Source organism: Muntiacus reevesi, chromosome 15 (genome assembly GCF_963930625.1).
Source record: "Muntiacus reevesi chromosome 15, mMunRee1.1, whole genome shotgun sequence".
Classification (NCBI taxonomy): Eukaryota; Metazoa; Chordata; class Mammalia; order Artiodactyla; family Cervidae; genus Muntiacus; species Muntiacus reevesi.
In genome coordinates this window covers 12871423-12895572 of record NC_089263.1, presented here as the reverse complement: position 1 = coordinate 12895572, position 24150 = coordinate 12871423, and the positions used below count along the sequence as shown (strand labels likewise).

Below are 24150 nucleotides of genomic sequence, written 5' to 3'. Positions count from 1 at the left end.
ACTTTTCAGTCAACCCAATACCTTTTTCTGAAAAGAGAATCCTTCGTGTTCCCAGTGTTAAAGTAAATTCCCAAAGAATTGTTGAATCTGAGGATGATCTACGTCAGAATACTAATTAGTTCTGCAGTGTTAGAAACACAGCTCTTTTTTTGAGAGGTTAAGAAAAGTTCAAAGAATGAAATTAAAGTTTTAAACAAGATAGATACAGTTAAAATCCTGTTTACCCCTTTTCCCTTGTCACTCTCATGAACTTGGCATATGAAAAACTTGGCACTTTAGAAATTATATGATTCATGTAATATATTTTGTGTTAAAAAATATGGCCTTGAAATTGTCATATTGATTTTTATAGATGACACACCCCTAGTCTTAACTGCTGTAGTTAATTGCATAGTGTGATTGAGTGACTGAACTGATATTCATATATTCATATTTTCTTTGCATTTTCATATATGAACATGTAAGTTAATTCCTTTTTAAAAATCTAGTGAGCAGATCTCTGAATATTTTTATATATACTTTTTCACCTGTTGCACACATTTGCTGATTTGTTTAGGTTATTTATCCACTGGTTGAATCACATGATTCATGTGTCTTTTTTAGCTCAACTGGATAACACAAAATAGGTTTCCAGAGCTTCTGCTGATTACTTTTCCAGTAATCATATATGAGTATTATTTCCCCTACTTTCTCCTCATCCTTTAATGTTACCAGACTTTTTAATTTCTGCAGAGCAGATGAGTGTAAAATTAATGGGTTGTAATTACACTTCCCAAGTTACTAGTGAGGCCTAATTACCTTTTTTAAAATGTTTATTGGCTTTTGCTGTTTGTTTTTTTGTAATTGCATGTTCATTTCCTTTGCCCAGTTTTTATTGGAATTTTTTTTTGCTTTGTAATTCTTCCTGTGTTGTATGTATAAATCCTTTGTTGAGTGTACATTGAAATTTCTGACTCTCTTGTCTTTGAACCTGACTTAAAATGTAGCTTATTCTTCTGAATCATGGGACTTGAACCAGAGGTGGAGGAGGTCTTAAAGAGACGAAGTAACTTGTGAGAGGAACTATATCTAGTGTTTATTACCAGTAAGAAACTTGTGACTCAATGATCTCTGCCTTTCTATCCTCTTAGACACATAGGAGTGACTGAGCAGGACTTGTCCTGCACCGCCCGTGAAATGGTTCTGGCCTTGATCTCTTGCTGGGTGGTTTGATAATCTCTTTAACTGATGATGACAGGGACAGCAGCACCACTTAGAGGTTAATACTGTGGGTTTCATAGTTCAGACTGTGGGGATGGGGTTGACATAGACACATACTTGGGCAAGAACTCCTGTAAAATGAGGGTACGGATTAGAGGAGAATGTTAACATATGACACAGAAGTGCTCCATAAATGCTAGTTCTTTTATTATTGCTAGTACATGGTCTGGAAATAAGCTCTATGGAATTCCAGTGTAGATTGCTTTGTGTTTTTCTAGATTTTGCTTTCACCACCCCCAACCAGAAAAACAAGTTCTGCCAAGCAGCTCGGCCATTTTGTAAGTTTAGGAAAATAAACAGAACCCAGCAAGTGCTGAAATGGCAGTTCTTGGGCAGAGAACCGCAGGCTTGCTCTTTAGTCAGGTATTGCTGTGCTGCCCTCTTGTGGTCATTTGCTAAAGTGGTGATTAAAAAGGGAACAGCTTGCTTTCACAGTCCAGTTGTAAAGACACAGTTAATCTCTGTTTTTGCCAGCTTGAAAGGGATTTTGAAGAGTTAACAAATCTTTTTTAGCAGTGAATGACAGGAAGTGTTAAAATTTTTTTTAAGCTTTTTTAAATAAGTATTTTTCTATTGGAGTCCAGCAGTTTGCAATTTTGACTTTAGTCCCCTTTATTTATACATTGTGTTTCCATTGTTGTGATTGTTCAGTCAAAAATTACAAAACTTGTCTGCAACTTAGGTTTTGTGTAATTTTTAGGTAAACTTATTTTTCATGAGAATTCTATATGTATGGTGGATAATCATTCTCAGAAATTCCGTTTTCCATTGCCTTATAACTAGCTATTAATGCCATTGGAAATCAGGTAATTTTATTACTTTAATTTAGGTGAAAGCTTAGTTAGAGGACTACTTACCCTCTAACTTGATTTGTCCTGTTTTCCAGTCCTGTGGACTTTACACATCTCCTACTCTAAACATAGCAGGCTACAGTTTAATATTGATAGTATTTAGTATTATTATTAGGCATTAATAGTGAATCTTCATAATATTTTGGGGAATTTCATGTCCTTTGAGTTAATAATTAGGTCATCAGTATCTTAAATGTGGAGATATTTGTAGTTTTTTCTAAATATTTTTTTTCTAATTCACCACTTAGGAATTTGTCCTCCTAGAAGAAGTATGCAAATTAATTGAGTTACATCTTTATTAAGGCTTATTTTTGAAACACCCCCTCCCAATATTATTTTAGGTCGCTTAAATCTGACATTTCAGAAATGATTAAAAAATAAAACCTTGGTCTTACTCTCATGCATATCTTTAGTTCATTTTGTGTAGGATTGGAGATTCTTACACCCTTGCCTTGAATTTGACTCTCGGTTGAATTTATTATGAACAATTTGAAAGACTAAAAAGATTGATACATAGTGAACGGCTATGAACTCAACCACTCAGCCTCAGTCCTAAAACCCGTCCATATCATTTTCTGATTACATCTGCCTCCCTTTACCCCCAGAGGTAAACACAGTTGAAAATTCCATGTTTTCTCTTGGATTTGACTTTCAGAGTTACTACTTTTATTTTTTAAATTGCGCAAGTAATTCACGAAATGCACAAGGTACTTCAAATAACCCACCCCATAGAGTAAAGCACTGTTGGCAGTTTGGTGATTAAAATGGTTTTATGCACATGGCTATGTACTGATAGAAACCTGGATGTGTTTTTTTATCTGAAAGGTGGTGTATGCCTGCTCGCATTTCCAGAGGTCACTTTCCTACACAAATACAGAGCTGCACATGAAGCACATGTACAAAAATATAGTTTTGTTATAGTGAACAATTTGAAAATCTAAATATTTTGCTCAGGAATACAGAGATATGAAAGTATATCAGTGATATCTGTAGCTTATTTGATAAGAGAACAATTTGAAAATAACCTAAATGTCCCTTTAACAAGGGAGCAGTTTAAATATGTATTCATCCTATGAGGCCATTCAAAGAGAATGAGGTATTCATGGACACAGGTATGCCTTGACGTGGGAACTGGTATCGAACTGTTTCCATCACACTGGCAGTGACTGATGGCATTGGTTGCAAGAGGGCGCAGGCTTGAGATGATCTAGGGTGGAGCCCCAAGCCAGGAGGGCCAGAGCCTGCACTTTCTCTTTTTTCTTCTGGTTACTTTCTCTTTTTTTTTCCTGGTTACTGGTTACTTTCTCTTTTTTCTTCTTGCTTGTTGAGCACCTTCTGAGTGGTCACAGGTGGAGAATAAGTGAATTAAGATGTGTTAGTCACCTGGGCTAGTTAACTTTACTGTGCAAAGGACCCAGGAGTCGGTAAGTGTAATGGGGCCTTGAAGGTACTGAGTCACTGTTACAGGGATCAAGTTGATCGGCTGAGTCTCTAGGACTTTGAACTCTTGTGGTGAAACAAAACATGAGCTTTTTAGAGCCACACCTGAGGTGAAATTTCTGCCTCACTCCCCCCAGCACTTTCATCTTCCACTTTTAGGTAATAATGCCTAAAAGTGTTGTGCTGGGGGATATATAAGCCAAACAGACATGTAAGGTACTCACCATATTGCCTGGCATCTACTACATAATCGGACAAATAAGTTGCTTTCCCCTTCTGCTCCCTTTCCCAAGGTAGACACTCTCCCACTCCCTGTGTTCTCATTGCTTCCTCATGTAAACTGAAGCCCCTCTGACCGTATTTTGCTTGCTGTGGGTCGCACGGGATGTTTGGGTCAATGCCTCTTCCCTGTGTACCGTCCTGTTCATTCTGTGGACACATCTGTCAAATGGTAGCCCCTCATTTCTAGTTTGGAAGGGAGTGGTAGTAGATAAAAAGCCTCCCTCTTTTAAAAAAGTCCTTTCTGGCTTCATGCCATCAGTCTTTTGTCTTCTGGTTGCTAGACCTGAGGTCCTTTGTGTTGGCATTACTTTAGGTTGTCGGTTGCTGCCTGCTTCCTCCTCTGCTCTGCCTTTCCTAAATGAACAGATAGTTTCTACGCAGAAGAGCTGAGGGAGCTGTCCACCTTTTTTCCCCTGTAGAGTCCATCAGATTTACGTCTCTTTAGAGTATCCTCATTCCTGCCATCATGCCCCTGGCTCTCTTTTTAACACTGAGGAACACAGGGTGATATATTGCCTTCAGTCTTCCCTTGCCTTCTGTTTTATTTTTTGGTGTGACTTCTGCCATTTACCTGTTGCTGTTTCCTGATGGGGGCTTGGAATGATGCAGTTGGTGTTGTATGGGAAGCCAATGGCAGTCTTTATTGGATTAGACTCTTTGTTTATCCTTTTTAAGTCTACCAGGTCTGGGATGCACCTGCAGGAAATTTCAGGGCAGGAGTTCTGGTTTGGGGTTAGTGTGTGTATGTTTTTAATTTGTACCTGTTTTTGAGAGCCATTGATTGGATAATTGCATCGATTGCATTTTTACTGTTTGAGTGACTCTGCCTTGGTTTTATTTTGTTCTGTGTTGGTTGCTTTTTTGTTTGTTTGTTCCTTTTGCTTTGTTGTGGTTTTGTCTTTGTCTTGAGGGAGGGGCTGAATAATGAACAAATAAGACTTACTGGATTCAGACAGATGGACCTGGTTTCAAACCCTACCTGTGTCATCTTGGAGAATTGTTTAACTACTTTTAAGCTTCAGTTTTTCTTCATCTGAGTGAAGGACAAAATAATATCCCCCATTTTATTTTATTTTTAAGGAGCTAATCTATGTAAATTATGTGGCATATGGCATTATATAAGTAAATCAGGAAATGGTAGCTGTCAGGGATGTTGAGAATGGCACTAGTGACAATATTTGCAAATAAGAATATAAAAGTATGTTTGAAAATTTTGATCTTGTATTAATTACCAAATTGCTATCTGCTGTCATAGTAATGCTAGGATTTTTCTTTTAAAACCGATTTATGTGGCAGTTCTTAAATTTTTTTTTTTATCTTTTTTTTTTTTTTTTTTTTAATTAAGTCATTCAGCATCTGAAGAAGCTTCGGGTTCAGACTCAGGCAGCCAGTCGGAGAGTGAGCAGGGCAGCGATCCAGGAAGTGGCCATGGCAGTGAGTCAAATAGTAGCTCTGAATCTTCGGAGAGTCAGTCGGAATCTGAGAGTGAATCGGCAGGTTCCAAGTCCCAGCCAGTTCTTCCGGAAGCCAAAGAGAAACCAGCCTCTAAGAAGGAACGGATAGCTGATGTGAAGAAGGTACCAATCAGCCTTGCTGAACAGTATAAGTGTGCTGCGAGCCTGGACCCGAGAGCAGAGCTTTGCGTCCCGTGGAGAGCTCCTCGGTGTATCTCCATAGTGAAATTCATCTGCGGCTGCCTTTTCCAGCAATGCACTGTCTCTGGCTCTGAACGGGGACTGCTGTCTGCTCTCCTAGTTAGACACAGGGCTGTGAGGAAAATACTAATAATTACATGAACCATCCTATAGGGCAGAGAGACATTTTTTTTTTTTTTTTTTGGCATTTAAAAAAGGTAGTTAAAATATATATATTTATTTTAGCACAATAGTGAGTAATACCAGAGAAAATCATTCACATATGATTGTGAAATGCAGTTGTACTGTGATGGATGATTCCAGTCCAAGAATAAGGGATGTTTTATTTTATTAAAGAATAGACGGAGAAGTAATCCTCACAGAAAAGAAATTATCTGTACCTAGGCAATGTAGATACTCTTCGCCTAACGGAAGAATTTTCCAGCAGAGAATGCAAAAAGATGAAAATTGAGTTGCATAGAATTTTCTCACTGATGTCCAAACTTTGGGATGCATTCCTTTTGGGGAAAAATAATGACTTGGTCTGGGTAGTCATGAGATGCAGCTGATCTTTTGAAATTCTAATTTGAGAGAATTAAGTTTAGAATCACTAAAAATATTTAAAAATTGATTTTAGAAATTTAAAAATCTCTTATGCTGAAAGCTTTATGAGAAATTAACTTTTCCTCTAAGATACAAATCTGTGTCTACACACAGAGATCTTCCCAGGAGGACAAACGATTTTAAATTACCTGCAACTTTTATAGAATAGCTTCAACAATCCTGAAATAAAAAAAAAACAAAGTGGCTTTCAACTGTTGGCAGCATTGAGATTAACTGTTATTTCAGTTCTTCTGTTTCCAGTATAGTCATTACTTAAGGTTAAATGGCCCTGAAGGGTTGGTGGGAGGTTGGGGAATGCAGGTAGTGTTGTATTGTTAGGGACAGGGAAATGAAAACTGTCCTTGCTACCTAACTTGTCACCAGAAAAGGGACTTTCAGACACTCCAGGGTTCTGCTGTGTTGCCTGCTCAGAGACCTTTCACAGGAGACATTTCAGGTGGTGATTATTTCAGAGAGACCCTGTAAATGGAAGGTTCCGCTTCTTCTCTGAGTGTCTTTCAGTTTAGGAATGTACCTGCAGAAGGCCTTCTTGGCCATCTTTTTTAACTTTCTTCTGTACAGTGAAGAGTTCTTTACTTGCAGAGAGTAAAGCAAGCCATAGAAACCACGACTTGCACAGGGTGTTTAAAACTTTTAAAGTCATGTTGACTGGGATTCTGGGAATCAACTGTAAGGAATATATATGTGTATGTATAATATATATATATATGTAAAACTTAAAGAGAGACAGGATTAAGACTGCATGTCACAATGGAAGTACAGCTTTGGCAGAAATATTAAGGTGATCAATTTTAAGAAGTTAATAGATACATGGATGGATGTACTAGCCAGTTAGAATGATTAGGCAATGACTTTAATAATTATTCTAAAACAAGCTTATAAAGAACACTCTTTGTTTTCTGTACACTCTTCTCTTTCACATGGTAGCTTTTATTGAAGAGTTGAATTAGGTATCATTAGCTCTCAAAAGGACAGATGGGAACACAAGATGATTTTAGGATGTACACGTTACAGTGTATGTTGTAATAGAGTTCCAACAGGTGAGCCTGAATGCCTAATATTTTAAAATGGTAAAGCTAATTAATGTAGTACCATTTAAAGAATTGAGCCACCCAGTTAATAAATACTAATTCCTGTGGAGCCATTTTACAGCTTTCAGGTTTAAGAAAGGGCAGGGTGTGGGTTGATTGGCGGGGCTGGAGCAAAGCTCTGCTACCTCCCTTTCTCTGCCCCATTGGCTCGAGTTGTGGACATTCGCTGCCTTTTTTGCCTTTATTTCCTACCGCTTGATTATTAACTAATTCTTGGTTGGGTCTTTTGTCCTCCGACTCATTCTAAGGTTAAGAAATTTTTCCTTTTGTAAACTGAGGACACTGAACTACATGATTATATGGCTTCTCGTTCTGAAATGCCTATTCCTTAGAACATCATGCTTATTATCTTTGGAGGGGTTGTTTTTCTTTGGCTTTCTTGGGATTTTTTTTTTTTTTAAGGTACTGTTGATTATGTCCTCCCTTGCCTTTGTGACATATTGTGTTCCTGGATTGTCTTTCATCATTTTTGTCTTTTTAGGGGTCCACTTTCCACACATTTCATGATGAGCCATAGCCCGAATCTTCTCTTGCCTCACTCCAAATATTTTCATGACATTAGCTGCCTCCCATATTTCAATGGTAAATCCAACTGTCTAATCTTGGCTTTCAAGCATCTCTTCTAAATGTTTAACTCTGTTGTGCATCTTCACTTCAGTGTTCCACAATCTTTTAAATTTCTTTTGCCTATAGGTGATTGGTTTCATTAAAAGAACACACAACGTGGGCTTCCCTCATAGCTCAGTTGGTAAAGAATCCACCTGCGATGCAGGAGACCCCAGTTTGATTCCTGGGTTGGGAAGATCCCCTGGAGAAGATAAAGGCTATCCACTCCAGTATTCTTGGGCTTCCCTTATGGCTCAGCTGGTAAAGAATCCACCTGCAATGCGGGGAGACCTGGGTTCGATCCCTGGATTGGGAAGATCCCCTGGAGAAGGGAAAGGCTACCCACTCCAGTATTCTGGCCTGGAGAATCCCATGGACTATATAGTCCATTGGGTTGCAAAGAGTCGGACATGACTGAACGACTTTCACTTCACTTCATTCACACACAATATACTTATCAGTCGTTAACCTGTGGGAAGATGAGTGAGGCTGGGGGTTAGACAATCAGGAAGAAAAGGGGGCCTTTTGTATCTTTCCTTTTGATTTGTTAATTTGAGTCTTTTAAAGTGAAAGAAGGATTATTTGGGGAGATACACACTCCATAGAAAGAGTTTGGCCATCTTGGAAGGCAGGAGAGGCCAAAATCAGGTCTTCAAGGCAAAGGGTTAAGTACTGGTAGAGTGTACAATGAAGTGTGCTGGGGCAAGGGCGCCAGTGGGTCTCCTTCTGAGAACTTAAGGCTGAATGTTCGAAATGCTGAATTTTGAATATATCTGGCATGTTGCACTTCCTGAGGAATTTTTAAATATATGCAAGTAAACTGGTTCTTACTTAACAAGAGTTGGTGGTGGGGCTTTGTTGATTTTGAGTTTCTCAGATGAGTCTTATGCAGTCAAAGCTGAAACTGAAAGCATTAGGGACTTAAAATTCATAAGTAAATATTTTTTTAGTGGAAGCAGTTCTCTTATGTCTCCATATTATTCAACTGTAAGTTTATATTTTGACAATGGGTAGGCAGCGTGCTTTCTAGTTTAATAGCCGTGTAGTGACGAAGAGGCATTGTCACAACTTTAATGAGTTCTAGGGTAATATGCTTTATTCTTTTTCAGGATGGTCCTTTATTGTCTCATTAAACAAAACAACCCCTTTGATATATAGTTATTTGAATTCACTTAAATTGAAATATATGTTCCAATAATGTAAATAGTAAATGGGAGTCAAGAAAAAAGATTCATGTGTAGTCTGTTAATTTTACAGATGTGGGAAGAATATCCTGATGTTTATGGGGTTAGGCGGTCAAACCGAAGCAGACAAGAACCATCACGATTTAATATTAAGGAGGAGGTAAGAAAAAACAATGTTTTAAGGGGATATGTTCACACTCCTTATCTTACCTCATCCTTTCTGACTCTGGTTTGTATTACCATGAACTTCAGGCATGGGAGTTAAGTGACTGGAAAGAAAGTTTTTTAAACCTTGTAATACAGCAGGAAAAGCCACATGTGGCTTTAAAAAAAAATTACCAGAAAGATCATGTCAGTGTAGAGTATTACATAAAACTGCCCTTGAATTTTTGTTTGTTTCTCATAGTGCAGTTGATTATAGCAAGAAGTTTACTCTTTAAAACATCGAGTTTGTAAATTCTAGATTTTGTTAGCTGAGTCACTAAGCAATGGTGACAAAGGAAGTAGCTTTAGATTTACTGCTGAGAAAAGGAGAGTGTGCTTAAGTAATTATTTTACTTTACCTAAATTGTTAAAATTTGCTTTCTGAGTTCATTTTTAATGTGCAGTATAAAATATTGAATACCTATTTAGTTTCTGATGAAATTTTCTGAGACTGAATAGATTGATGATTTTAAAAATTAGTGTCATATATTGGATTTTGTTGTCTCTATAGAATCAGACCTTTCCTCAGTTTGTGTGAAGTTTTTGGGGAAATTCTCTGTTTTAATTCTGTGTTAGGTTTATAGACTACATTCTGAAGAGGTGTTCTTTGGTCTCTCAGTGAAATGTCCTTTCTGCATTCTTTGGAGGACTTTTCTGTTCTTAACTATGCAGTGTCCTACTGATAACAGTTAAATATTAGTAGCCAAAGGTTAATGAGTTTGGGGCAGTAAGTGTAGTTTAAAAATGTGATTGACCACTACACATGCATAGCATTTATAGTGTTTTATTTTGAGTGACCTCTGAGCTGGTTAACCTCAGTTAGCTTTCTTTTTCCATGTTTGTTATAACCAAGCACATGGTGTGTAAACCTTTTCCCTTTTGTATATAAATTAACACATTGTCGGTAGGTCAAAGGACCAACAGAAATGGGAGTATTTTGCCTATTGGTTTAACATGTGAGAAGAAGAGTTGTTCAGATGTCTGTGACTGGAATCCCTTGGTCTGCTGCTGTCAGCAGAGTACTGCTGGCTCATGGTTGAACAAGCCCTTCATTGAGTCTGAAATGAAACAGGTTCACAGTCACCGCCTTTAAAGGCACGCTAAATGTTGTGTGGCATTTTCGTGCCAGATGGTCTATATCAGCACCCAGCATGGTTGCCATTAGACATGGGTCTTTTAAAATGTGTATTAGTTAAAATTAGGTAAAATGAAAAGTCCATTCCTGAGTGACACCAGCCGCATGTGACTGCTGGCTGCTCAGTGGGCCATTGTAGGTACAGGATGTCTCCTTCATCACAAAATTTTATTAGACTATGTTCTTTCAGAAGTCAAGCTGAAAGAAATACTTCTTGGTGTTACAGGTAACTCAGCAATAAGAGACAGATTAATTTTCAAAACGAAAGAGTGAACACCACCAAACAGAGGCTTAGGTGTCTTTCTGTTTGAAAGCTCATTATTGAGTAATGTTGCATTGTGGAACCGGGGTTCCTATTGTCCCTGAGAACTGTGAACTAAAGTCTGTGATCTTTTTCCCCTTCACACCCTGAAGGCAAGTAGCGGGTCTGAGAGTGGGAGCCCAAAGAGAAGAGGCCAGAGGCAGCTGAAAAAACAGTAAGTCTTTCCTGGGGTAGTACTCACTTGGGGAGTTTGGAGCATGCAGCTGTTTCTGAGACTGCCTTACTTGCGTCTGCAGTGCACCCTGGGCCCCAGAGTCCGCTTCTGTCTCTTGCTGACTTGGCGTCCTGTCTGTCTGAATCTGCTGCAGCAGCAGTGGCATTTGAAGTTTTTAGTTTTTCAGATGTTAAATGTTGGGCTGGTTTTCAGGGCACACCACAGCTATTCCATTGATTTGCCCTATCAGCCCATTATTTTTTTTCCTTAAAAATGTGCACAAATCCCAAACCTACAGGCATTTGGTGTTCTGTTCCAGTTAAGCAAGGAACACATTTAGATTGGCTGTTTTTCCTGTTCCTTTGTTCTCTGTGTTGGCGTGATAAAATTATATTGATTGGACACCCATTTTAATATGAAATACATTATTGTGTCTGTGTAGTTTTACTGTTGAGAGTTCATAAGCAAGAAAATTTTAATTATGAGGTTAATGTGAAATCCCTTTATGATATGGATTAGATATTTGTTATTGTAAAACTTTAAAAATTCTACTTTCGGTAAAAAAAATTTGACTTTTTTTTGAGAAATTATTAAATCTTTATGGGGTGGAATGTATGAATCCCTTTGACAAACTGAATTCTACAGCCTGTCTTCTCAGAAAAATACTCAAAACCCTGCACACAAATTCAGGGGTTTCTCATGATAAACAGTTGTCCTTGGCTCTCGTTGTGAGTCCCAGTTATATCTTCTCTGTTTTAAAGTATTAGTAATCCTTAACTTGGGCTTCCCTAGAAGCTCAGCTGGTAAAGAATCTGCCTGCAATGCAGAAGACCCCCAGTTCAATTCCTGGGTCAGGAAGATCCCTGGGAGAAGGGATAGGCTACCTGCTCCAGTGTTCATGGGCTTCCCTGGTGGCTCAAAGAGTAAAGAATCCGGAATCCATCTGCAATGTGGGAGACCTGGGTTTGAGCCCTGGGTTGGGAAGACCCCTAGAGGAGGGCATGGCAACCCACTCCAGTATTCTGGCCTGAAGAATTCCATGGACAGAGGAGCCTGGTGGGCTGTAGAGTCCATGGGGTTGCAAAGAGTCAGACAGGACTGAGTGACTAAACACAGCGTAATTCTTAAGTATTTGGCCTGAGGCACAGTAATGTGACTCTTTAAATTTCCGCATCTCTAGAATAGGGTAATACTTATTCTGGTAACCTAACAGTTATTAGAAACTATGCTAAGAAAAGTCATAGTATTTAATTTTGCCCTGCCTAGAGGGCATACAATTTCCATTTGTGTTTTAAATATTTCATTAGAGTTGCAGAAATGATAACTGTAGGCAAGCCCCTGCCTCATGGCAGCTCAGAATGCTCTATCCCCGTCCCAGGGCCTGCTCAGGAGATCTCAGTTTCCCCAGCTAAAGGCTTTCGAGGCTTTTTGGGAAGTCCATGCATGTGTTTTTTCCTCCACTATCTGGCAACATTCTGCTGGTCCATTGGCAGGAATCTAAATGTACTGTACTTGAAAATCTGAACTCCTGATTTTTTTTTCGGCCACTCTCCACGTGGGATCTTAGTTCCTGACCAGGGATTGAACCTGTCATCACTGGAATGGGAGCGTAGAGTCTTGAGCATTGAAGCACTAGCGGAAGTCCCTGAACACCTCATTTATGTAGCTTCGTTTGGGTGTGAGAAGCCCTCCAGCTTTCAGCCCCTGTGTGATACATCAGACTTGCTATTTTGACTGATTTCTGTATTTGTTTTTCCCTCTCCTTTCAATCCTGAGAGCTCTCCAAAATTAGCAGCTCTCAGAGGCCCTTGTGACCGTTCTTTGCCCGAGTAGAACCTTTGCACTCCTTGTCGGTAAGGGAGAGAGGGTGTGTCTTCTGTGAGGCTGCTGGTCTACTCCTGGGCTCTTCCTTAGGAACTTATCATAAGCGGAGGATCTCCTCGTGCCTCTTAGTCTGGGCTCTGGGCTGGCCTCACGTCATGCCCTCCTGGGCATCTGGAGGGCACTGGGATTTGTGGAGAGCTCTTCTCCTGAGTTAGTTTAGTTAGTAACATGGTTTAGAGGAGGTCCTGCAGCTGCTGAGACTCAGGTCACGAGAGACTGCACTGCTGGGCCCTCTCTGATCTCAGCAAGGACGACAGCCTAGTGTGTGTGCACATGGACACAGAACTGAGCGAGATGCACTCAGGGGAGTGGAAATTTTGACATATTAGCACAGGGCAGTGTTTCTCTGAAACCCTGCAGGTTGTATCACAGATTTTAAAGTTTTTAAAAGGAACCATTTTTTAAACATTTTGGGGGGATTAAGTTCAAACAATTGAAAAATTTTAAGAGTAAGAGCAGTACAAGGAATGCCTGTATACTGAGATTCACCATTGCGTACTGTTTTTGCCCCATTTGCTTTATCATTGTGAGAGTTCTCTTTATGTATGTTTATGTATACACACAAGGTAATATTTTTTCTGAGCCATTTCAGACTAAGATTCATACATCATGGTCTTTCACCCCTAAATACTAAGTGTGTATTTTCTAAGAATAAGGATATTCTCTTTTGTAAGCAAAATACAATTTCAAGGTAAATAGATTTAACATTGCTACAATACCATTGTCTAATTTAGATTCCAGTTTGGAATCTAAAGCTCACCAATGTTGCTTATAATATTTTTCCACCCCCAGTACAGAATCCAGTCTCAGGTTAAATATTGTATTAGTTGTCAGGTTTCATTAGTCTGGAGCACTTTCACAGACTTTTTTTGCTTTTGTGATATTGACACTTTAAGGACTACAGTCTTAGAAGGGACTAATTCCACTGGAGTCATGTGAGTTAGTATTTTAAAAGCTTAGAGGAGGAAAACATTTTTTAAATTAATTGGCAGTTCTTTATGGTCCAACTCTCACATCCTTACATGACTACTGGGAAAACCATAGCTTTGACTATACGGGACCTTTGTTGTCAGAGAGCTGTCTCTGCTTTTTAATACTCTGTCTAGGTTTGTCATAGCTTTTTTTCCAAAGAGCAAGCATCTTTTAATTTCATGGCTGCAGTCACTGTCCGCAGTGATTTTTGGAGCCCAAGAAAAAAAAATCTGTCACTGCTTCCACCTTTTTTACATCTGTTTGCCATGAAGTGATGGGACTGGATGCTATGATCTTGGCTTTTGAATGTTGAGTTTTAAGCCAGCTTTTTCACTCCTCTTTTACCTTTATTAAGAAGTTTCTTTAGTTCCTTTTCACTTTCTGCTGATAGAGTGGTATCATCTGCATATCCGAGGTTGTTGATACTTCTCCCAGCAGTCTTGATTCCAGCTTGTGATTCATCTGGTCTGGCATTTCTCATGATGTACTCTGCATAGAAGTTAAGTAAACAGGGTGACAGCGTATAACTAACATACTCCTTTCCCAAGTTTGAACCAGTCCATTGTTCCATGTCCAGTTCTAACTTGCTTCTTGACCTGCATACAGGTTTCTCAGGAGGCAGGTAAGGCAGTCCCTATTCATGCTGTCCTAATTTGTGAAATGTTGGGTAGGATTTCTGCTGACTCATTACAGTCCCAGTAGTGTTGAGCTCCACTGAACAGTGACTCTAGAACCCTCTCTTCCACCTGGAATTTTATTTATTTATTTTTTTCCACCTGTAATTTTAAAAATGTTTTTATCTGTAATCATTTGAAGTTATTTTCCTGAGATTATAGTTGTTTCTTCCTTTCCAGTGCTGTGAAGTGGAAGTCTGTCACAGTCTCTGACACAGCAGAAGAGAGTCCTTGTTAGACCAGATTTATCCTCTTCATAGAGACGCTTGACTGAAAATCAGTGCTGTTAAAGCAGTTGGTTCCCTGTTTTCCTTTTCTGCCTTCTAAAGTGGAAGAGAAAGGATTTCCTTTCTTTGAGCTCTCAAAGACAGTTAATTAGGAAGCCTCAGTAGCTCTTGGCCAGATTTTAGGCTTATTTTATTTTAGAATGGCTTTTTTTCCTTCCCTTCTTTATAGTTTTTTAGATTTGATTTTTCCCAGTAAAGAAAAATTAAAAGGAATCCACTTTTTCCCAGTAAAGAAAGAAAACTATACCTAGTTAACTTGCATTCTGACTTTTTCCTATCTATTTATATGGCCTTGAGTCCTCAGCGGTCAAATCTTAGTATTTTTCTCCCCCAGTTAGCAAAATTTTGGCCAAAGTTTGATTGATTCCCATTTAGGGAATCCCACTGGTGACTTCTTAGAATTGGATCTGGCAATTCAAGTCTTCTTTAACATGAAAAATATTTTAATCATGATCTCATATTTGAGACTTCTCCTCTTTGTAGCCCGGCTTATAATGTACAGCTTAGTCAGGGAGTCACAGTCTACATTATTTGAGAAGCCAGCAAACTAGGGGTGGACGTTTGTTTCACCTTTTGGAGACCCCGGGTTGGGGCAATAATCTGTTAGTAATTGATTTGCCCTTGTCACTTCACCTCTTACACAGAATTAACAGTATTGCTGGTCCTAACTTGCTCCCTCCCCCACCATTCTTGAAAATTAAAATGAAAATTGAAATAATCCATCAATTTCAGATACACATACATAAAACTCCTTTCAACCTTTTAAGCCTCTTAACTGTTCAGCTCCTCCTGGAATGGTCTTCAGTGGGTTCTGGTGAGAGTAGCAGAAATGTGGGTTTGACATATACCAAACAGCTTGTTCCCGCTGGATTTGAGTTTCCCTCTATATGGGAAGAGGACTTTGGACCAGTTGATTGGCTGTTTTTGTACCTTCTCATATTGGGAGATTCAAAGTCCTCTTGGTTATCTGTACGTCTACAGATCTGCAATTTAACTGGAAAACTCTCAACATCCATTCTCTCAGTGTCTACTGCCATTTTAGTCTCTAAAATTGTTGAAGTGGACCTCGTTAGCTACTCTGATATAACACTCTCAGTTCCTGGCAGAGTTAGAGAAATTATGAATGATACTTGGTTGTAGAGCTTTCTCATCTCCTCTGTTCTCCGTTAGGTCTTACGTGCCTGTCCTTTCAAACTTGTTTCTTATGAAACCAGCTCTCCAGTTTGACTGTGTAAACTCCTTCTAAGGGGTAAATAAACTGTTCTAGACTTGGCCAAGGAAGGCTAGATCCTTAGGTATCAGTCTCCCCATTGCTGGAGACATCTTTTTTTCCTCCTGTCCGTACATCTATTCCTTGGATCCTTTAGAACACATTTATTGTATGAGACTCTAGGAAAGGAGAACTAAGGCAGGTGCCCAAAGTATGGTTTGCTTTAAAAAGGAAGGGATGGATATTAGGTGATAATAGTAGACCTTGATATTTTACCAGTCACCCTACTTGTCTGACAGACTGATAGCATTCAGTCTTTGTATCTGTATTTAACAAAGATGTATCTCCACTTGCCTGCCCTTGTGCCAGTAGAACTTGAGTAATGTACGTGGAAGTGCTCTATGACCTTTTCATGGGAGGCTTGAGAATGTTTTCTTTCCTGGTGTTTCCACTGAATCAAGTGTAGGACTGTTGAGAAAGGTTGTTCGACTATTACTTTGACTTATTTTTCCATGAAGAATATTGACTTGACTTTGCAATTTGCAATTAGCATAACCTCATTTTCTATATAGAGGCCAGAGGCACAATAGTAATTGTTTTGTTAGAGAGAAACCCTAAACCCAGGTTCTTGCCTGTTGAGTTTTTTGTTTCCCTAGATGTTTTGTGACCAGTTGCTGTTCTGTATGTTCCTTCCTTCTTCCCTGCAGGTGAGGAATGAGCTGAGATCCTGTAATTTTTTTTTTTTTTTTTAGTTTTCAAGTAAACTTCAGGAACTGTTGGGAGAGCAGGGCACCTACAGGGTGTGGCACAGAGTGTGACTCTCCCTCAGACATCTGTTATCTTGATGAGCAGAACAACACCTACTGTGTTTAGGGATTACTAAAACTACTTCATTAGCTGGGCAGGTTAATTAGTAGGTGGTAGGTTTATCATTAATAACATAATTTTAGGGATTGTTTAATCAGTATATTTTGAAGATGTGAAAATAGCTAGTGTAGTACTCAGAGAACACTCTCAATAGTATCAGCATCATCTGAATTTGGTAACATTCAGATTTTTAGGCCTCATGTTAGACCTGAGTCAAAAACTGGCTATGGCCCAGAAATCTCTTTCAGCAAATCCTTTATATAGTTCTGATCCATACTAAAATTTGAAAACTTCTGATCTAGTGTATATTATAGCTTCAGTCTGGTCAATGGTAGTAGTAAATAAAAATAGAATATTAGAGAATTGGCAACATTTTTTTTTTTTTCAGAACAAATAATTTAAAAAAATTACAGCCTTAGCTTCATCATTTATTTTGATACCAGATACAAAATAGGAATAGATATTACACATCCCAGAAAGGAGCACAATCAAAATTTGGAGCTAAAACAAATCTTTAGCATAATACCTAAAATATACATGTTCTGCCTTTTTTGGCTCTTCTGCTTGAAATTGGTTTTGCCAGATTCTTCAAGCAAAATGATCTAGAGGAATTCTTTTAGAAAAAAAAAAATTTTTGCTTTGCTTTTGATCACAGAGAAAAATGGAAACGGGAGCTCTCAGAAGAGGAACAGGAGCAAGGCACCAGTGCAGAGAGCGAACCAGAGCACACAGTGAGAGCCAGAAGAGCTGTCCCCAGAAGGTGCAGTGTTGGCGCGCGCGCCTCTGCCTCTGCCTGAGCTTAGTCTGTCGGGTTGAGGAGGATGCTGTCGTGCTGGCACGAGGGCCTCGGTTGGCAAGCTGCGGGGTGTTGTGGCTCTGGATTCCGAATGCCTGGTTAGCTTCTTGCCCGTCTGCATCGCTAGCAAGTAGTTACATGACTGAGCTACTTATGGATTTTGTGTGTTTGCACGGTACATAGCTAGAGAGTGAATCTTGGTGTTTCATATTCCAGGTGGACTGGTTATGAGGAACAAATATCTCTTCCACTCTTAAAAAAAAGCTCTCTGTGTATTTGACCAGGGTACAGGTTCTTTTGGGGAGAACTAAGTTTTCCTACGTTTTAATTGGCTGACTGAAACATACTCGACTGTTTATTACCCTGTTCGTATGCCCTGTTCGTATGATCTATATAACACTAAGCAGAGAATCTGTGCAGAGATGGAAGTAGGTGGGGGTGGGAGGAAACTGGTAATTTCTGATCAGACAAATGGCAACAAAAGGTACTGATGATGGGGGGAGGAAGACAGGAGGCAGTGAGGCCCCAAGAAGATTTTTCTCCTTGCAGTATTGGGATGGGGTTGACAAATGTGGGCTTTGGGCCAAATCCCACTCCCCACCTATTTTTATGTGGCCTGTGAGCTCAACACAGCTTGTTTTTAAAAGTTTTTTTTTGATGTGGACCACTTTTAAAGTCTTTGTTGAATTTGTTACAATGTTGCTTCTGTTTTTATGCTTCGATATTTTTTGACCACAAGGCAGGTGGGATCCTAGCTCCCCAGCCAGGGTTCTGCATTGGAAGGCAAGGTCCAGCCAGGGACTACTGGAGAAGTCCCTAGTGTAGCTTCTGGTGAGCATTTGTAGTTTCGTGATAAGGAACACTAAATTTGAACCCTAGTTATGTGAAATGCTATCCCTTCAAAAAGAATTCTGTTCTTCTCATTAGTAGATGTTGTATCACAAAAAATGTACTTGATCATTATTATTTTATTTTGAATTTTTTCAGTAAAATATTTGTTGAAATTTATTTTCTCTTGTTATGTAAGTACCTATGTGGTAGCCTCAACTTTGCCTCTTGTCTGAGAAAGTAAAAAATATTTATCCTCTGGCCATTTACAGCAGAAGTATTTGTCTATCCCTGGCTTAGAATGTTGTACCTCCCCCTCACCTTCCACCCCTGTAGGGACATTCATTAGTAGGTGTTGTCTCCTTTCATCTGAGTTTCAGCTCTCAGCCCTGGAATCCACTCTAGTTCTGTCTTCTAGATTTTACACATCTTTTATTGACTCTCTGGTCATCTGTCTGTGTAGTGTAGGTTACGGCAAGTATGAGAGAAAGAGGTGGCTGTGGTTGTGAGTTTCGGAACCGTCTTTCTCCTCTCACCTTCTCACCACTGCGGGGAGTACTTGATTTCCTTGTGAGAACTCTGTGGCTCTCAGTCTCGGCTGCAGGGGAGGCGCCGCCAGCGGCGGGCCGGTCTCACCTGTGCCCGTGGTCTGCGGCAGAGCACGGCCTCTCAGCTAGTCTCCCAGGTGTCTTTTATGTACATGGAAGAAAAAATACGTGTAGTTATTTCTTGTCCTTTACTTCTTTATACAGATGATAACATTCCATGCATCTTCTCCTGCATTTTTCTTTCTTTATCTCTCTTGGAAATCTTTCCTTACCAATGCACAGGAAACTCCTCCCTCCATTGTTTTTTATGGTTGCATGGTATTCTGTTTTCAGACCCTGATGCTGGGAAAGATTGAAGGCAAAAGGAGAATGGAGTGACAGAGGATGAGATGGTTAGGTAGCATCACTGATTCAAGGGACATGAATTTGAGCAAACTCTGGGAGATTCTGGAAGACAGAGGAGCCTGGTGTGCTGCAGTCCATGGTTGCAGAAAAGTCGGACGTAACTTAGTGACTGAACAACAATAACAAGTATTCTGTTTATTGAACTAGTTCCCACTTGATGACCATTCAGTTTTTCTAATTTTTTGTTATTGCAAATACCACATTGAGTACTTTACTTTGCCTGTATCAGTTTATCTGTTTGTATCTTTTACTTATTCCCAGAAGTAAAATGGTTACATTAGTAACTTTGGTAGATATTCCAAATTTCCCAGAAAAGAGCTGCCATCAGCCACAGGCTATGTGTGTATGTTTATGTCAGGTGGTCCTGAGGAGCAGTTGAGAATCCTTGCCAGAGAACCCACAGTGCAGCCCTCCCTTCATCCTCACCAGGAATGGGTCCTGGGACCCTTGTGTTAAATAGAGGCCAGAATCTGCAGGTGTCAAGTCCCTTCCTGATATAAAATGCCGTGCGGTCGTATTTCCGTGTAGACTAGGCCTCTCCTCCCATGTAATTTTAGTCATCTGTTGATTACTTTTAGTACCTGCTGCAATGTTAATACTATGTAAATAGCTGCTAATGGTCAGCAGTTTCAAAATTTGCATTTGGGAACTTTGTGGACTTTATTTCCCCCCAAATAAGTTTTTGATCCATGGTTGGTTGAGTCCGTGGATGTGGAACCTGCAATTACAGTGGACCGACCGTATCTCCTATAAATGACTGGAGGGTATCAGCAGTAGAACCATTTTCATGTTTCTAGTGAAGGAGATTTCTCATGAACTAGAATCTCATGGAACAGGACCTAGGAATATTCATGTCTTAACATTCCCTTGGTTAATCTCTACGATGAGCGCTGCTCTGGGAAGTACAGTTATATAGATTGAAAATAGACCCCAAATGATGAAGTAAGGACTTGGCCATTTTTCCTTCTATCACTTTAGAACAGTGCCCAAACCTCGTGTTAAAAAGCAACCTAAGACTCAGCGTGGAAAGAGGAAAAAGCAAGACTCTTCTGATGATGAGGATGAAGATGACGAAGCTCCCAAAAGGCAGACGCGCCGCAGAGCAGCTAAAAATGTGAGGTAGGTGATGTCCCGGAAGGGTTTCATTAGCGAGAGGAAGGGTCATAGTGTAACTGGCTAGAGCTTGGTTTTAATAAGTCCAGGATCAGGCATTTGACAGGTGAAAATAATGACCTGTGTCTTGAGATTGTATTCAGAAAGGTTCTTTCAAAAAGAATGGTCCTGGCCAATAGGAAAATGGAAATAATAGTGATAACTCATAGCAAGCCTTCATTCCTATGTAGATAACTACTTCAATTCAAGTTCACGTTTCCTTGGGTGGTAGTGACTTTATCTTCATTTCATACCATTCTTTGGGACTTCCCTGGCAGCCCAGTGGTTGAGACTCCTTGCTTCTAATGCATGGGGTGTGGGTTCGATCCCTGGTTGGAGAAATAAGGTCCCACATGCCCTGTGGTGTGGCCAAAAAAATAACAAAAATAAAAGTATAACACTGTTTTTTAGGAAAGACATTTGGGTTGCAGTCTTACTTTTGAATTGCACTTTCAATCAGATAAATTCCTCTGAGTTTCAGCTTATATAGTGTTGGGCTTTCCTTGTAGCTCAGCTGGTAAAGAATCTGCCTTCAATGCGGAAGACCTGGGTTCGATCCCTGGGTTGGGAAGATCCCCTGGAGAAGGAAAAGGCTACTCACTTCAGTATTCTGACCTGGAGAATTTCCTAGACTGTATAGACCATGGGGTTGCAAGCAGTTGGATACGACTGAGAGACTTTCACTTTCACTTTTTTTATATAATGTTACTTGGATGTAATAATCTTATCAAGGTTATGATAGTGTATGAAGCATTAATAGAAAATGAAATAAAGGAAATGATACAAAACGTACATATTTTACTTTATACCAGTCAGGAGGCATTTAATTTCATTTTAGCGGGTACTTAGTTTTCTTTTGGTTTACTTAAAGATGGTGAACCTGAATCCTGAAGTTATTAATCACCTGTTCAATGAATCCAGTTAATAATTTGAAAGCTAAGACTAGGCTTTGAATGTATGAATGTGTAGCTTAGCACCCTTTCCTCCTACAGCTGGCTGTACTGCATCCAACATTGTGTTTTTCTCTTCTGTAACTCCTAAACCCTTCGTTGTTAGTATAATATATGGTGGAAGGTTATGTTTTAATATTTTTCGTACCAGGAAGCATGCTCAGTAACTTGAAGACTTAAATTTCATATTCTTGTTATTGGGAGACAAAATGCAGGGTTGATGCATTAATCTTAGAACCAATTTTTTCATTAGGCAATTTTTTTCATTATGCATTTTCTTTCTTTGTAGTTGTTTCCTTGTTTATACATAGTAATGATGTCGTTAAGTGAAAACATAAGAATGTCCTTGTAGTTTTCTGTGTCTTGCTTACAAAAATCATTTTAGTCAGTTTTTATTTTGAAATATGAGTTAGCCTTCCTGCAGCTATCTATGAACATGCAGTGATACTTTAAGCAGGAACAAAAGATGAACTTTGAGCCCACTTTATCGTGGCTGATCTGCAAAACACCAAGTTGGAGCCAAAAGGGTTGTCCTAATGATCTTACTTACGGTGATTTTGGATCTGAAAAGATAGTTTCTTATTTATTCGGCATTATTCCTCATGCAGTTATAAAGAAGACGATGACTTTGAGACTGACTCAGATGACCTCATTGAAATGACTGGAGAAGGAGTTGATGAACAGCAGGATAATAGTGAAACTATTGAAAAGGTCTTAGATTCAAGGCTGGGAAAGAAAGGAGGTATGCAAAGACAGTACTTCATTCTTGCTATAGATGGCAAAAAGTGTTAGGGCAGGGAATGCAAATATTTAAGTAGGAATGGATTTAAGGATCACTGTTGCCTCAGGCACAAGGAACAGCTTACTTTTTTCTGACTTTTTTAATTCCACCTGTGACCAGGGACCCTTCCCTGTGGCCTTAGCTTTTAGCTCCTTGAGTTACTTCTGCTTCTCTTTTGTTTCTGCTTGAATGCTTCTTCTTCCTCGTCCATCTCCTTAGCCTGCTTCAGGGGCTTCTTGCCACCTTTGCAGCTAGTCGTGGTTCCTGCTGCCACTTCCCTGCCATTGGAAGCTGGCAAATTACTTTTTCTCTCTGCTCAGAAAGGCCCAAATTTTATGTATTTAGCCTGAGTTAGTAGGGACCAAAACAAAAGGATGTTGCTGTTCCATTTTTATTGTGTTTGAACACAAAGATTTCTTTGATTTCACCAGCAAATTTTAGAATGTTTAGATGGGAAAAATTGGGTTTGCATCTTGAAAACATTTGAAATTGCTGGGCATGTTCATTGTGTATTATTTATGAATTTCTGCATATTTGAAGACAAAGGATTTTGGTACTTCATCCAAAAAGAGACTCTTTAGACAGCTGTGTATTTGGGAAGCTTTTCAGGGTCTGGTTTCATAGACTTCTTAAAATTTAACTGAATCTGTTTGCAGCCACTGGAGCTTCTACTACTGTATATGCAGTCGAAGCTAATGGAGACCCTAGTAGCGACTTTGACCCTGAAAAGGACGAAGGCGAAGTCCAGTACCTCATCAAGTGGAAGGGCTGGTCATATATCCACAGCACATGGGAGAGTGAAGAGTCCTTACAGCAACAAAAAGTGAAGGGTCTAAAAAAACTAGAGAACTTCAAGAAGAAAGAGGATGAAATCAAGCAATGGTACATTACCTGTCCTGGATAAAAGAAATACATTTGCAGCCTGGGGGAAGGGAGGGTTTTTAAATAGTCAATGGAGAACATGACTGTCTAGAACATCAAATTTTGCTTCTGTCACCTGAATGAACGTGGAGGCATCCATGGTTACCTATTATAAAACTGTGACCTGACGATAATACATATTTTTATGTATAGCCAGGAAGTCTGTAGAGTGTAATAATAACAACTAGTTTATGGGACGTTTTTCAGACCTGATCTCGTCATCAGTCCTCACAGTAAGCCTGTGATATTTGTGCAGTGTTATTTGTTGGCAGAGTGAGCTGCAGAGCAGCTCTGCGGGCTCCGAATTGGGGCTCCCGCAGCCTGAGTCCACGGCTCATGTCCTTAAGCACCTGGTACTTTCTTTGGGTTTGCTGGCGTGGCCTGGATGTCAGGAGTTTGGTGTGCTAGAGAACTCTCTGGAGTGTGGTATACTTAAAACTGATCTTGGTTTTACGGTTTACAGAAATAAGGTGACAGGAGTGTTCTGAAACTGTGATCACCTTGTGGCTTTTAGCTTACTTACAGGTTTGAACATGTCAGGTTGTATGAGAAATGTGGGGCCACACTACATACACCCCTAAACTGGCTAATAAATAAGTGTAAGTTCCCCCAAGGACACACGTTTCAGTATCATGTGATCAGGTTATTTAGTGTTAGGAATTAGGGACAAATGGGTTCCAATTTCTGTTTTATTACTGTGCAGAATATGCTATTTCAGTAAATCAGATACTTTTTTCCTTTGAGTCAAAAACGAAAATATATATATCTCTGAGGTATGGGTAGTTTGGAGAGCAATTATTAGAATTTTGAAAGTTATAGTAGTATTTAATTTCAAGTTGCTGGTGTTGTTGTATAACTGAGAATAATTTGTTTTTTAAAAATGTCACATTAAAAAAAAAAATGTCACATTTAATCACTCCTAAAGTCCATCATATATGAAAAAAAGACATCTTATAAATCTGAGTTTTATTGGCCTTGTCTTTTAAGATATATGAATTTATCACAGATCACATGAATTCATCACGCAAAATATTTATTTTTAGGTTTCTTTATAAACAGGCCACATCAGCAAGAACAGCTGGTGTGTC

At 39.3% G+C, this 24150-nt stretch overlaps 1 protein-coding gene across 4 annotated transcripts in view; it reads left to right on the top strand.

The window, feature by feature from the left end:
* CHD2 (chromodomain helicase DNA binding protein 2) overlaps window positions 1-24150 on the top strand; it is a 113429-nt gene that overhangs the window by 12545 nt on the left and 76734 nt on the right. For 3 of the 4 annotated variants that reach the window (XR_010659124.1, XM_065906514.1, XM_065906517.1), the window contains exons 3-9: window positions 5179-5410; window positions 9046-9132; window positions 10726-10787; window positions 17337-17441; window positions 20237-20377; window positions 21969-22102; window positions 22798-23023. Coding sequence is in view for 3 of the 4 variants with exons in the window: in XM_065906514.1 (XP_065762586.1) it covers window positions 5179-5410; window positions 9046-9132; window positions 10726-10787; window positions 17337-17441; window positions 20237-20377; window positions 21969-22102; window positions 22798-23023 (987 nt within the window). In the remaining variant the exon portion in view is untranslated. The remainder of the gene's footprint in view (window positions 1-5178; window positions 5411-9045; window positions 9133-10725; window positions 10788-17336; window positions 17442-20236; window positions 20378-21968; window positions 22103-22797; window positions 23024-24150) is intronic. The other variant, XM_065906515.1, reaches the window with a different exon arrangement.